Source organism: Microtus pennsylvanicus, chromosome 8, assembly GCF_037038515.1.
Source record: "Microtus pennsylvanicus isolate mMicPen1 chromosome 8, mMicPen1.hap1, whole genome shotgun sequence".
NCBI lineage: Eukaryota > Metazoa > Chordata > Mammalia > Rodentia > Cricetidae > Microtus > Microtus pennsylvanicus.
In genome coordinates, this window is record NC_134586.1 from 84,881,524 (window position 1) to 84,897,686 (window position 16,163).

General features: G+C 42.9%; 1 protein-coding gene and 1 pseudogene across 4 annotated transcripts in view; both read right to left on the minus strand.

Annotated features, from left to right (window-relative positions):
- LOC142856475 (broad substrate specificity ATP-binding cassette transporter ABCG2) overlaps window positions 1–16,163 on the minus strand; it is a 103,563-nt gene that overhangs the window by 14,804 nt on the left and 72,596 nt on the right. For all 4 annotated transcript variants that reach the window (XM_075983958.1, XM_075983959.1, XM_075983960.1 and 1 more), the window contains 6 exons: window positions 13,200–13,259; window positions 12,297–12,411; window positions 11,591–11,743; window positions 9,303–9,460; window positions 3,385–3,536; window positions 1,669–1,773 (listed from right to left, as the gene is read on the minus strand). In XM_075983958.1, the coding sequence (XP_075840073.1) occupies window positions 1,669–1,773; window positions 3,385–3,536; window positions 9,303–9,460; window positions 11,591–11,743; window positions 12,297–12,411; window positions 13,200–13,259 (743 nt within the window). The remainder of the gene's footprint in view (window positions 1–1,668; window positions 1,774–3,384; window positions 3,537–9,302; window positions 9,461–11,590; window positions 11,744–12,296; window positions 12,412–13,199; window positions 13,260–16,163) is intronic.
- On the minus strand, window positions 5,083–5,543 carry LOC142856476 (barrier-to-autointegration factor pseudogene; annotated as a pseudogene).

Consider the following 16,163-nt stretch of genomic DNA (forward strand, 5'->3'; position numbering starts at 1 on the left):
TTAAATGCTTTTTTAAATAAGAGTTGCTGTGGTTGTGGTGTCCCCTCACAGCAATAAAAGCCTAACTAAGACACCTTGGACACCTTGTGACCTCAGTTTCTTCAAAACGTGGAATTCTTCTTGGAATGTGTGCTCCTCCTAGGTGGAGCAGATAGGAGTGAGTTTACTTAAGATCACTCATTATGGCTTCCTGCTATTATTCAATTAATGTCACACAGTTTTTGCTTTTTTTTTTTTGCCATGTGAGGTTTGTCCTTGTGATTGTGTACAGCTTGAACACATCGGAGCTTTACTCTTTAGTTCACCTCATTTATCCTCTCCATCCTCCCAGATCCCACTACCTCTGGAGTGGGGACAGACGCGGTGGCGTGTGCCTTTAATCCCAGCATTCAGCACGCAGAGGCAAATGGATCTCTAAATCTGGGGACAGTCTGGTCTACATAACATAATGAGTTCAAGGCCAGCCAGGGCTGCACAGAAAAATACTCTCAAAATAATAAAGTTACTCTGTTATTGATTTACATATCACAGAAACAGCTAATTTATCTGTGCATGACCACATCTTATGATAAACTCACTGACTTTCTATCAGTTTAGACCCTAATTATTCAAATAGACATTATACTACTGTACAGAGTTAGAATTTTTTTTTTTGCCTTTTACTATACTCAAATGCAAAACTTGCCATTTCTTGGGGTTTGTTTGTATATTTGTTTGTTTGTTTTGAAATAGGATATCATTATATAGTCCTGGCAGGCCTGAAACTTGCTATGTAGACCAGGCTAGCCTTGAACTCACAGGTATCTCCCTGGCTCTGCCTCTCTGCATCTCAAGTGATGACAAGCTGGGATTAAAAGCACTGAGACACCTTATCCAGTTCGTTTATAAAACACTTGTGATGGCTATTCTTAGTTGTCAAGTTGACTACATCTGGAATTAGTTAAAATCCAAATGGCTAGATACACCTGAGTGATTTTTATGGGTTGACTAACTTGAGGTGGGAAGACCAACCCTAAATCCGGACCTTTTAAGATGGGAAAACTCATCCTAAATTTCGTGCTGGCAGCATATATAAAAGACATGGAAAAAGGAAGCTCTTGATTCTTCCCCCTTGTCCTCAGTCTTACTGGTGGGTTCATATATCCTGCCGCTGAGGCATTCCGTCATTGGCGTTAGAGACTACTTCTTCAGGATTCCAACATACCAGGTGAGATACCTAGCCTCACGGAATGAACAACTACTGGACTCTCGGACTTTCTGTTGGTAGACGGCCATTTTTAACTAGCTGGACCACAGCCTGTAAACCACGCTCATTCATGCACACATATATACATATCCAATCTATCAGTTCTATTCCTCTAGAGAACCCTGACTAACACTCTAAAAATAACCGTTTTAAAGTGGAAAGTTGCCTCACAACTGAGCCTTTCAGGAAAACACTCATTTACAAATTAGATAAACACCCAAGCACTTACAAACAACAGTCTGCCTACTGACAACTTTCATGCTGAATTAACATGAATTTCAAAAGCATCTTTTTGCTTTGTTTTGAGGCAAGATCTCACTATGTAGTCCTGCCTGGCCTATGAGAGCATGTATTCGTGAGCCACACTCCTATGGGTCATCAAAGCAACAGACACCAATGAAAACTCTACGCGAGTCACACACCTCTCTGGGGTTCTTCCTCTCTATTTAACACTACAGCAGAAGAATCTCCATTGATGACATCCAGGAAGAAATCAGCAGGGTTATTGTACGGTTCACACTGGTAACCTAGAAGAGAAGGCAATGCAAGGACACAAACACAATGGTCTTAGAAAACACAGAGGGTGAAGGAGTGGAGGCTTGGGAAGGCAGAACCTAACAAGTTCTCCCTCTTCTCACTCTTTCCCTTCACCAATATTCTGGACACTCGGGAGCATCTTACGTTGGTGTTCACCATAAACTACGGCCTGCAAAGGGCTACTGATACGATCTGGTGTTGCTACTCTTCCCTCCAAGATCTAAATCCAGGTCAGGAAAGGAAAACATTAGCAGTCCTTGTGTTCTCTGACATCAGGTTGGCATCATTATCGCTTCTTTAGCTGAGTGGAGAGGCTGCAATTCTCATCTGTCATACTGCCACAGAGCCAAAGGGAATGCAAGCTCTGGTCCGCATTCTCAGAGAACATGGACAGTACAGCACACCTTAACCTCTGACCTCAACTTCACAGTCCTCTCAAACTGGCCTGAAGTCTTCTCAAAACAACAGCCACTGAACGTTCCACTCATGTGGGCTCAATTATTCTCATTTTTCTTCAAAAATCTTTTTTTCTTAATGTGTATGGATATTTTGCCTGAATGTATGTCTGTATACCACATGTGGGCCTGGTGTCTACATGTAGAGACAGAAGACAGGATCTCTGGGGATTAGAATTACAGACAGTTAAGAGTTATCCCGTGAGTGCTGGGAATCAAACCAAGGTCTCCTGGAAGAGAAGCCAGGGCTCTTAACCAAGATATGCTCACTTATTTTAAATGACAGATTAAGTTTTTAAAAATTAAGGATGATGGATAACAAATATTTATAATTTTATTTGAGGTCATGAAGAATCATCTATAATCATCTATAAAAATGAAAACCACTGCATTTAAAATGAAATCACAGGGTTGAAGAGATGGCTCAGCAGTTAAGAGCACTTGTTCTTGTAGAGGACCCAGGTTTGGCTCCTAGAACTCCCCCATGGTAGCTCAGAACCTTCTGTGATCCTAGTACTAAGGGGTCAGGTGCTCTATTCTGACCTCTCAGGGCACCAGCCCTACACGTGGGCACATTTATAATGCAGACGCTCCTAAAAATACAAAGAAATCATGCAATTTAATCTGCAATAGAAGAAAGCAACTCAGAAGAGCCAAAAATGCAGGCTCATCAAAGTGAGAGTTGAGACTAGTCACTCAGACCCACTCACACACTAAACTGGCAACCTAATGCCACCAGAAAGTTAAGCATCCTTCCATGAGTCCTCTGGAAAACCCACCAAGATCACCTGCCTGGTGACTAGAAAAGCTGGGACCTGCCCTGTAGTCAAGGAGACAACAATCCTACGTCCTTCCCAAAACTGTTCAACTGACCGAAGTGCTAACTGTGAGTCTACAGATAACCACTGCACTTTCAGGGCAAGGCCACCATGACTGGGGAAGAGAAGCAGCCCGGGCCCATTAGAGAGATACACTTAGACACAAATGCCACAGATGTTCAAACAGCACAATGAAGAGACACAGACCTGAGCAAGCATGTTAGGAGAGAGGAAGGCCAGCATGGAGACTAAACAGCAGTCCTGTGGACCATCTGCTCTAGCCACATGGGAGGGAAGGACCCACCACATGGGAAACAACCAACCATACCTGCTGAGGCAAAGTACTCCAAAGCCACCTGCGCAGGCCCATGGAACATGAGTTTCCCTGAGGCCAATAAGGTGAGGCTGTCGAACAACTTAAAGATGGAATACCGAGGCTGATGAATGGAGAAGATGATTGTTCGACCGTGTTTTGACATCCTACATTATAGGAAGAAAATAACGAGTCATTAAGATTCTCATCCTTACATTTATTGTTAAAAAATACTTTATTCCTGCTCTTAGAACATCTGTCCCGATTTCAACTTGATTTTCTCATACACACATACAGCATCAGCTCATCTCAAAATATCTGCCTGATACCTAGGGAAATGAGACTTGATGCTTTTGTTAAAAACTAGAGCAGCTGGGTGTACAGCAGTCTTGGAGACCAGTTGTGAATAAAGTGCTTAGCATGGGAGGCGCCTTAGACTTAATCATTATAAATAAACAAACAAAAACCCAAGACACAAATCCAACCACAATTTCTTTTTTTCTTTATTTTTTTTTACACTTTTTTCTTTTTTATTAATTATTTTTTAAATACAATTTTTCTCATTTTACAGTTATCCCTGTTCCCACTCCCTCTCCACCCTGCCCTGCACTCCTCAGAAAGGGTAAGGCTTCCCATGGGGAGTCAACAAAGCCTGACACTTCACTCTGAGGCAGGACCAAGGCCTTCCCCACATCAGTGGTGCTTTCTGTTGGTGGAATGAACACCAAGCAGGAGTGAGTGTAAGCAGAATTGTACCTGGTCCCCACAGCCCTCACCCATATGAGGAAGCTGAGCCTCAGAGATCATTGGTTACATGACACAGAACAGTCTACCAAATTACAATCTGAGTTCAAGTGGCTATTTTCTTGCAGCAAGTTCATGGGCAAACTTGCTTTTCTGAGCCCCAAATCTCTTCACCTCTCCAAAATCGAATAATTTAAAAATGCTCACAAAGACATCAGTTTCAGGTGTCCACATGAGCTTGACAACAGCGGGACTGGAATTTAGTTTTCACGTTTAACTATTTCATTGCTATGGTAGCTGGACAAACAGCAAGCATCCCACTCGTTCTTCCCAGAGGCGGAGAGCAGGTGACAGAATGACTGGCAGGTGACCTCTTATCTACATCCTACCCACCCTCTTCCGGGTAACTTTGACTCCTACTGACTTTTCCACCAGGTGCTGCTTGACCAACTGTTGACATCTGGAAGCCTGCAGCCCACCTGGCTCCCAGGAAGAAATCAACCCACAGTCTTTCCCACATTATTTAGGAATTGGGACACCTAGGGCACCTGCCCAAGGCCCACATGGCTAGGGTGACTCCCTCTTAGGAGGGGAAAGGGAAGCCACCAGTTTCGGTCTGCACTGAAAAGAAGTGAGGTAGATGTGTTCAATCCCAGTCCACCTGCTTTCCAACACAGAAGACCAGCCAGGAAGGCCACTGACTTTATTAGTCTAGACATGTTTATAAGGAGAGTGACTAAAAAAAAAAAAAAAAAAAAAAAAAAAAAAAAAAAAGGAGCCAAAGGGCATCCAACAGATGGTGAAAGGAGGGAGAAAGGGGCCAGAAATCCATTCAGGAAAGCTGGTAGCTGTTGCCATGGACCTGCAGGGGGAGGAGGGGCAAGGGATGCAAGGGCAAGAATTCCAAAACAGATGAAAGGCTGTGGAGAAGAGAACTCCCAAAAGACCCCGGAGTACACAGGAGGTGACTGTGACAACAGCAATGTCTTCCTTCATGGGGTCAGGGAGGAGCCCCACCCAGCTGCTGACTCTGGAGACTAGATTTTGTGGCTGGGCAGTTGAGGAGGACCCAGAGTGCACTACCAGAAGGCATCACACCATTCTCGAAGGCACCCAAAGCAGTCCCGGGACTGCTTGGCATTGGCACCACACATGTCTTTCAGCCATTCTGGAAAGAGGTCTTCATCTTTCTATAGCACCAGGAACTGGCCAAGAACCACATAAGCCTTATCAAAGCCCCTTTCCTCCAGCTTCTTGCCCAGGACTTCACCAATCCTGGCCAGGCTCCCCACTGGTCTTTTCCCCCATGGGCTCTGCCACAAAGTCTCGGTGCTTTGGGGAGGTCGTCATCTTAATCAGGTTTAACCGGCAGCTCCGGCTCTGGTTATGGCTGCTCGTGCCATTCAGCAGCTCCCACCGATACCTCAAGCTACCAGCCAGCCACAATTTCTTAAGAAAGGAGCTGGGCACACGCCTTTAATCCCAGCACTTGGGAGGCAGAGGCAGGCGGATCTCTGTGAGTTCGAGACCAGCCTGGTCTACAAGAGCTAGTTCCAGGACAGGCTCCAAAACCACAGAGAAACCCTGTCTCGAAAAACCAAAAAAATAAAAATAAAAAAAAAGAAAGAAGCTGGGGCAGAACAAAATCCACTAGAATGTTTCTTGACAGATAGAGTCACGGAGACAGTTTTCACAGACCAGAATCTCTGGGAGAACGTGCGCACGCACACACATGAATGCACACACATGCTCACACGCACACACAGCAAAGGAAGGCTTTTTATTAAGGTGAAGAAACACATAGACATATGGCAGGGTACACAGAAAGAAGGACCCCTGCTTAGGGACACAGACACCAAACCCTGGCCTCTCATTGATAATGGGGAATTTTAAAGAACTTCTGAAGGGGCCGTTTAGGGTTGGTCAGTTTGAATAGAACCAGGGAAGCTAATAGGTCCACAAGTTCAGGGTAAACACATCCTGGTTTGGTCTTGAACTTGTCCGAGTGGTCCACAGGCAAGGATGAGGGGGTACTGGAAAGAGTAAAAACCTAGCAGGCCTTTGTAAGCTGCCAGTCTTTTGTCTCAGGTCAGGACTGTGAGGAAGAAGCTGAGCAATCTCAGAACTCTCTATCTTTATAATCTATTCACAGCCCCTCTTCCTATGTCTGCCTACCAGGGAGTCTGTCAACTCCTACAGCCTCACCCCACCACTCCCGCTCAAGTTACCCTATGAGCTGTCAAAGGGTTTGGGGCACAGACTGCTCTAAACGCTTTGGAGCTGGCACCAAGCAATATAGAAGGGGAAGCAGTTCAGAGTGCCTAAGAGGAGGGCTGCTGTAAGGGACCACGATAAAGAAAGATGACAAAGACCCAGTCCTGTGATGACAGCATGCACCCTTGGAATACGCTATGTGAGTGTGGTAGCATATGCGACATTGACAAAGTTAGACATATCTACCAGAGTGTAGTCAGGGAAAGAGCTGAGTACTACAATGTATCTACCAGAGAGTAGTCAGGGAAAGAGCTGAGTACTACAATGTAGCTACCAGAGTGTAGTCAGGGAAAGAGCTGAGTACTACAATGTATCTACTAGAGCACAGTCAGGGAAAGAGCTGAGTACTACAATGTATCTACTAGAGCACAGTCAGGGAAAGAGCTGAGTACTACAATGTAGCTACCAGAGTGTAGTCAGGGAAAGAGCTGAGTACTACAATGTATCTACCAGAGTGTAGTCAGGGAAAGAGCTGAGTACTACAATGTATCTACCAGAGAGTAGTCAGGGAAAGAGCTGAGTACTACAATGTAGCTACCAGAGTGTAGTCAGGGAAAGAGCTGAGTACTACAATGTAGCTACCAGAATGTAGTCAGGGAAAGAGCTGAGTACTACAATGTATCTACCAGAGCACAGTCAGGGAAAGAGCTGAGTACTACAATGTATCTACTAGAGCACAGTCAGGGAAAGAGCTGAGTACTACAATGTAGCTACCAGAATGTAGTCAGGGAAAGAGCTGAGTACTACAATGTATCTACCAGAGCACAGTCAGGGAAAGAGCTGAGTACTACAATGTATCTACTAGAGCACAGTCAGGGAAAGAGCTGGTGCACCTTTACCCTTATTAGATGAAGAGTACAGGAAAGAAACCAACTGAAAGGCCCTTAGCTTCTGGCTTGTTGTAAGTGGGTTTCCATTCTTTTGTTCTGGTAGTAAAGAAGCATGTGTGAGCGCTTACTGCATCGTTGCTAATGCTTTACAGGCAATCTCATTTTCAATCGCTATAATATTGTTTAGTACAGGCCCCCCCCCCTTTTTTTTTTTTTTTGGTTTTTCAAGACAGGGTTTCTCTGTGGTTTTGGAGCCTGTCCTGGAACTAGCTCTTGTAGACCAGGCTGGTCTCGAACTCACAGAGATCCGCCTGCCTCTGCCTCCCAAGTGCTGGGATTAAAGGAGTGCGCCACCACCGCCCGGCTCGCTATAATATTGTTACAAGCACTTCCAATACTATTGTTTTCCTTCATTTACTGAGTAGGCTTACAGCTCAAGCAACTGGCCACACTGTTAGAATAAATAAGAAGCAAGGGTAAAATTTGATCTCAGGCAGAAACAATGCTAGTTACCTATTCAGAGGAGCTATTGCTTATGACAGGAAAAATCACTGTTTAAAGCCAAATCACCACTTAAAACTGTTCTTGGGAAATAATTTCTGAGAAATAATTTGACTTACATATTTTTAAGTACCAACTATCTGAAAACAGTGTGCCCAAAAGTATATGGCATAGTAAACAAGCCAGAGCTGGATAGTTTGTGCCAGCACTTAGAAGGCAGTAATAGGCAGATCCCTGAATTTCAGGCTAGTCTTTCTTTTCTGGTCTACAGAGTGAATTCTAAGTCAGCCAGGGCTTTAAAAACAAAAATCAAAAAAAAAAAAAAAAAACAGATGCATCTAGGGGTTTTGTATATACCAAATATAAAATGTGAAGCTCGGTCTGAAGTTTATCAAGTAGAATGAATATCAAGGGCCCCCCAGGAGTGACCTACGGGAGAAAGGTACATAAGGTAGAAGAACACACTCAAGAGAGTATAACATAAGAAGGTATGTGTGGATAGTATTAGATGAAGAATCTAAGTAAAGACAGAAAGGGGAGACAAGGGAATATAAGATATGGCATTTGAAGGAAAGCAGATGTAACCAGAGAAAATCACATTAAATTAAACCAGTCTCATAAAGACAAATATCCTGTCTTTTCTCATCTGGGGTTCTTAAATTTTATAGACACATAAAATCATGCATGTGCTTATACAAAAGCAGAAGTGAAACTGTCTAGGGGACAGAAGGGAACAGGAGAGCAAATGGGAAATGGGGGGTGAGGGAATATGGACGGGTGTGCTCAACTTACAATATGTATTTGTGTGAAAATGCCCCTATGCAACATGGTGCCACGGTACAATGAACATGTACAATGAAATTTAAAAATCAAAAGGGGGAAGAGAGACTGCAGCAAACAAACTCATGACGAACATTCACTCAGGAACTGTAAGAACCAGAAGGCAACAGGAGCTACCCGGAGGAACGGAGCTGTGTGAGGCCTGATCCTCAGCGTGGGTCTGAGGACTAGGGATAGCGGAATGAGCATGTCCCCTGGGAGTCCCCGGTGAAGACTCCAGGACTCCACTTCAGACCTACGGAATCATCACTGTTTACCAAAGGGCAGGTGGTAAGTTTGCACAGTAGCGCTTGGAAAAGACTGGCTTGTCTTCTTAAGCCACCAGTCTGTGGTGCTTCGTTTTAACTGTACAATAGCTAATATGTACCGTCCCACGGTAACTAGGTTCACATGTCTATTTAATGTTCCAGACATATCATCAGGCATCTTCTGCCTTGGGGCCACTGGCTGTTCCCTCCAGCCAGATTCTGTGGCTAGAGACAGCCAGGTCTCTCATGCCTCCTCCCAGGTCCTAAGTCCACGCGCTAGATCCTCCTTGACCTTCCTGTTCTTTAAAGCAGCGACCCAGGCCCACCACAGCCATCATTTCCGCCTCTTATTTAATCTTTCTTATCACTTCTTTCCCTTAACGAAGTAGGGAGAGATTCCATGTACGTCTGAATCTCCTACACAAAGAACACAACCATTCACATATGAGTGACCAGATAGGAAAAAATGAAAGATCAGTGCTCTTGTAGCATTTACCTCTTCAGGAGCAAGAGGACAGCATTTGCTGTGCTTGAGTCCAAACCAGTTGTGGGCTCATCCAGGAAGAGAATGGAAGGGTCGGTGATCAGCTCCATTCCTATGCTCGTCCGCTTCCTTTCTCCTCCAGAGACACCGCGGATAAACTGGGTTCCAACCTAAAGCAAGTGTCATCTTTATCAACGAGAGTGAACACCATCACCAGCATCTGGCAGACAGACCTGTGCAGCCCCAATTGTCTCTGAACTGCCTCCAGCTTCACCAATGAATGAGAACACTAGAAGATGCAGTAAAATTTTAGTCTGAAATAGGCAAGAAAGAGGGAAAGGGAGCATGCTGACAATAATTCATCACCCAGCACCTGGCCCTCGCGCTCCCCCCACCCCCATGGTCCCTACGCAGATGTAGACGAGCAGGGAGAGAAAAGCTCACATTCTACACCATTTTAAGAGCTTTTCGGGCTCCAATTGGATGCTGTCTATCTACACACTAATTCACTGCAGAATTTCTGACTTGTCCTTATCTGAAATAACCCAGAAAGTGGGGTATTTCACAGAAAAACTGGCCAACCTTTTCAACCACCCACTGTCATGACGTGGGGACTGCAGTAGGAAGGGCTGGGAGAAGGGACGCAGAAAGCAGTAAATGGTTCTGGAATCACACAAATCCAGGGAGCCATAACCCAGTGTTATTATTCATGAACCTTAACCAGGTCCTAATAAAAACTGAATTACAAGAAACTTTTGAAGACAATTTGACAAAAGAGAATAAATACAATACGATTTTCTTTCATTTTGCTAGCTGATAATGGTATAGAATCTAGGGTCTTGCATGTGCTAAGCACATGTTCTACCACTGGGCTGCATGCCTTGTATCACATCTGGTTTTTACAGGAGCACGGCATGTACTGAGGGTGAGGGACTATGAAGATTTCTTTTATGTCCTCCAGTAAGAAACAGCTGGAGAGAGCACAGCCTGAGATGTTAGCAACTGGGAAATCTACACGAATAGTATCGCCAATTATATCATTATTTTACCTAACAACCTTAACATTATAGTAAACAGACTATTTTTTGTGTTACACTTACTGTTTTACAAAATAAAATATTTTAATAACTTAGAGATATTAATTCTAAAAAGTCAGTAATAAGTATCTCTCTATATTTCTTCTGGATATCCAAACAAGTAACTTCTAGGAGAGACTGCTTAAAGGTAAAAAACATGACGGAGGGATAGTCCAGTTATGCAGCACTTGCCGAGCAGGAATGAGGCCCCAGGACATAAGAAGAAAAACTTAACAGAGTCAAGGAAAAGTATCCTAGGAAGACAAAATCAAGCAAGCAAACAGTGTCATAGCAAAGCAAACACAGTAATTCAGAAATAAAGCCAAATGATGTGATCGCAAGGTTATTCTTCCCAACAAAATACACAGCACAGGAAAGACTGCTAGCAAGCACCAAGAGAAGCAACAGTTCCATGCAATCACCATTATCCATTGCCTCTACAGAGGAAAATAAGGATGGGCAGGAGAGGGTTAAGCTACAGCCATTCTATTTTCACGCAATGCCCAAATGCTCAGCAAAACTATATGGGTTGATCATTTGTAAAGTTCATCCACTGTCTTTGTCTAATTCCCCTTCCTGATCCTGTATAACTCTCAAAAGGAGAAGCAGTATCTCTATTTGTTTTTTTAACTCTCTAAAGTTAAAAAAAAAAAAGAAGCCTAGCATGTGGGAGTCTGGAAACAAATACTGACAGTAGATAAGGAAAAAAAGGAGAGTGGGAAGGAAAGGAGGAGAAATAAAACTGTCAAGAGACAAACTACAGAGAAGTAACTTAAAAAAAAAAGTAACTTGAACATTGGACAAATTGTTAAGTAAATCCTAATGTGACCAACTACAATTTTAGAAGCCAAATTGCAGCAAAAGACGCATGCAGAGCAAGGACCTTTGGATTCTTGTCCTTATTGTTTCAGAACTATTCCTGAAGAAGGAGCAGAGCAGTTAGAGCCGATACAGAGCAAGCTGTGACTTGAAGGATGGGGCTGGTGGAAGGGCATACAGAAACAGCCCTATGAGGGACACTTCTCCCCATTTCCAGGAATCAGCCATGATTAGGGGTTCTTTTTCCCCATCTTAATTTCTAACTTACCTTACAAAAACAATTATTTCACATCATGCAGAAAGCAGTTACTTTTGGCTGCAGACATTGTAGGAAACGTGAAGTTAAGGTTAAATTGCCTGCGCAAAGCTATTTTCTAGCTATGATACAATGAGGGGTTTTCATACCTTGGAATCTGCTACTTTCTCCAGCCCCAACTCTTTAATGACCATGTTAATCCGTTCATTTTTTTCATGATTCTTCATAGTTGTTGGAAGCCGTAGGGCTGCTGAGAACTGTAAGTTTTCTCTCACTGTCAGGGTGCCCATCACGACATCATCCTTAAGAGAAGGGGATATTTTAGTGAGGTAAGCGAGTCTTTTCTAAGAACATCATTTGAGTACATATAGTTCGATCCATACACAAAATGCATCCAGGGTAAAACTCTGGCTACTGGTGGCCTGCACATTCTCTTAGGCTGCAGGACCTGCATATACAGACACCTACAGTGTTATCATTTGCATTGCCTGGCTGTACACCCAACAGAACACATGTAATATAATGACTGCTACCAGACATCTTAAGGCTGCCTGGTAGAAGGGTTTGGCAGACATCTATAATGGGAAGAAAGAAGGTGAAGGAAGGGTAAACTTTATCTTTATTTATTTTTTAGAAATTACATAGCAGCCAGAACTGATATCACTGCCCCATAAGGGTCACATTCCAGGTCATCTCTGTCTTTCCCTTTAACACCATCCCCCATGGAAAGGAAGATTATAAAAATCTGGTGCCAATATGTTGGTCCTATGATCATGTTTTCCATTCAATTGGCAGCAAACTACACTATCAGCAAATGCACTTTCACATATAGTGCCCCGATCCACTTATACTCACTTGAACCACATAGCCTGAAGTACATTTGAAATTGGCAGGTTGAGGTGCGCCGTTTATCAGAACATCTCCAGATAATCCTCGTGGATCCTTCCTTGCCGCTAAGACATCTAATAACCTGAGAAGGACATGTACGTTACACTAAGAGGACAGTCTTTCCTTCTACATAAGGCCATACTGCTTAGCTGCTCGAAATGCAACTTCTGCTAATGTTCAAATTTAACCAGTCGATACATTTATATAAAACAAATTTATAGGCTGAGCATGGTGTCACACACCTTTCATCCCAGCACTCAGGGGACAGAGGCAAGAGGATCTGTTGTGAGTTTAAGGATAACCCAGTCCACATAGTGAGTTCCAGGCTAGCCAGAGCTACATAGTTGATACGCTGCCTCAAAAATCAAACAAGGAAAATAAAACAAAAACCAGGTTTCCATGTTTTAAATTCTCGGCTTCTTTTCCATTATGTGCTACCACCAATCCCAAGCTATAAAAGCAAGAAAACATTGCTTTAAGTAGCAGGACCTCCCCAAAATGACCCTCTTGGCCAATGGACTTGGAGATCACAACAGGGACAACATGTGGTTTAACTAGTATTCACGACTTCAATCATACTTTCCCTACACATCTTCACTTTCAATATTACTTCATTCTTCTACCTCCTCACTAATACACAATATGGTCTACTACTCTATCCCAACCATCTCATCATGTGCTATTACTAAAGCTGACCTAATGAGTATTTCTGGCCCTTACCACAAAATCATGACATACTTCAACCCCACGTTACCCACAGCACCTAAGACCAGATCAGACAGACACTGCAAATAATCAGCCAATGCCTGTGCACATAAATGGGATGGTTAATAAACAGAAAAGGCTTATTTATAGGTATGTTATACTCACGAAGACTTGCCTCCGCCTGTGGGTCCCAATATGGCATTGAGGCCAGGTTTCATGATCCCACTAGAAACAAAACCATATTGCTTCAATGTTGTATTTTACATGAAATTCTTTAAAGTTAACACCTGCACTTAATGCACTAATAAAGGAAGATAAAAATGCAAATAGAACAACCTAGTGAAGATAAAAAAAAAGCTGATGTTAGAAGTCTAATCTAAAGACTATCAGCCACGAGTACCTATGAGAAACAGTCATGTCCTTCTGAATTCCTTTCTTTTACTATTGTTTTGTAAGTTGCTTTTAAAACAACTTAATCTTTTGAAAATGGCCAATGTTCCAGGTTCCTTGACATTGAGTTGAGGATAGTACTCAATGGAAGAGCCCATGCTTGTCATGCCTGAGGCCCTGGGTTCAATCCCAGGAACAGCAACTTAAATTCTTGTACGTAAGAAAGATTCTACTATAAGATTCTTAAAATAACAGATTCCTGAAATAAAGAAGTAAGATTCTCAAAGACTTTGCATTCCTATTATATAGCCTTCAAAACAACATAAAGTACATAAAGCTTCTGAGTGATGCTTAGTATCTTTAAATTGTTTCACTTACTACCTAGCTAAGTTCAGAACAATCAATACTTGTTATTAAATCTAATCAGATTAAAACGTCAAAGTACCTTAACTAGAAGCCCCAGTATTAGGATAAATGCAATATGTGACACACAGTAGACAAGATGCCTCAGCAGGCAAAACACTGGCTATGAAAGTCTGAAGACCAGAGTTTAAGCCCCAGAAGCCATGGTGGAAGGAGAGAACAGACTCCCAAAAATTGTCCTCTGTCCTCCATGTTTGTCCTGGTGTCTGTCTGTATCTGTTTTCTCTTTCTTGTTCCTCTCTCTCTCTCTCTCTCTCTCTCTCTCTCTCTCTCTCTCTCTCTCTCTCTCTCTCTCTCTCTCTCCACACACACACACACACAAAGTTGAAACAATGAAAAAAGTATTGCCAATTAGAGAGGGAAACACACACTCTTGGAAGAGACCGTCACCTTTACTGTGAAGTGTTTAATACTGACTTACAGGCACACATTCACAGCCATCTGTTTCAACAAACTAAATGGATATTTAGCTTGACCAAGATGGAAAAATTACAGCACTGTTGACTGTGATGATATTCAAGAAAGTATGAATTTTATCCTAAAGGTGACAAGTAAGATGTTAAAGAAAATGAGCAAGAGAAAGGAGAATTAAGGGCAAGCCCATCACAGCTGCACAGGAATGGTGAAGAGAAGCCCTAGCTGGCCTATCCAATATGCTGGTATCATGTTCAGACTCTAGAAAGGGTAAAGAGGTCAAGATGTATTCCACAAAGAACACAGCATCTATTCCAAGTGGAATGTCAAGACTGCCAACTATTTCATTTAGATGATGACTAGAAATACCTTTCTTATGATCATGCATTGTCATGAGCAATAAACTCTCTAGTGTGTCCGCCTCGCTGCACTTAAATACAAGGGGAACTGACCACCTACTACTGTCTGTTACATCACAGTAACACAACAGCTGGCCGGGATGAAGGTGAAATGGACATTGTCCCTATGCTGTTAACTGACATACCTCTCAGTGAAATATCAGACAAATATAATAACAGGTCATTAAGCTTCAATCAAGTTGTAACACAAAAAAATCTCTTACTCTTTTATTGTGTTACTCTCCAACATACTTGTCCAACATACGAAGGCAGAGACGCCTGAGTAAACTTTCAGCCTGTATCTAGTGATACCTCTTGATGCATCTCCTTTATCAACAGCTACCTAGCAACTGCCTCAAAAATGAACAGAACCTTTGATTCAGTAAGTATTCACTGCCACGAAAGTCTTTCAGTATTTAAAAATGCATACTTATATAAAAACTAAGTAATCCAGAGTGATCTAAGCAGAAACTGAACAGTAATGTGCTATGGTAGTTTACTGGGTCTCTGAGCTTACTGAATTCTGACATTAAAAAAAAAAAAACTAATAAAGCTGGGCCCCAAGAGTTCTCCTCTGGGGCAGTGGTCAATTCCAGCTCCACTCGCCCACCATTATTTGATGTACGCTATGGACACAGAGACCCTTCAGTAGGAGATGGAATAAGCTAAGAGAGCAAGCAGGTAAACAAATGACAAAAGGAAGTCTGGGTCCTCCTGAGTCAGCAGACTACAGCTGATCACCTACTCACTGTTCTCATCAATAGCGTGATTTGGACAGAGCTGTATCAGCTTCATGCCATAAAGCTACAACATTGCTGTATGGCTCATAAAGCTGAAGACATTTATGATACGGCTCTTTATAGAGAGTGTGCTGATGACCTCTGTTCTACTGTGGCCTACAATTTCCTGACTTCCCCACCCTGCCCTCCACCCTTCTGTCACCCATCTCAGCCATTCCCTATTCTGAGTTATTGCTTTACAGCCTCTGCGTGTGCGGTCCTCCCTCATGAGCACATAAGAGCCTTCAGTAGGAACTGTGACACATGAAGACTTTGCTCCTTGAAGGAGCCCTGTCATTTCTACTGCATTTTAGTGGGCAATAGTTAATCCTTCCACCCTATTCCGTTTCTAGATAAAGGCTGTGAATATCAGTTTTGAAGGAGGGACATATCCCTACTATCAGACACAAATGCACTCACACGTGCGGGCACACACACACACACACACACACACACACACCACACACGCACACACACACACACACACACACACACACACATACACACACACTCGGTTCTGATGTACCCATTCCTTCAGTTCAGAGCAAGCTACTTTAGCTGTATCTTTTCATCCTCTGTCACAGTAGAAAGTAACACAGTGACACTACTCCAGTTTCTGAATTCCTAATTACAACATAAAGTCTCTGAGAGCAGCAAAAAAATCTACATAACATCAAGAACCCAGCAGGCATTCAAAAATTACTGAATAAAGGAATCTACATTTT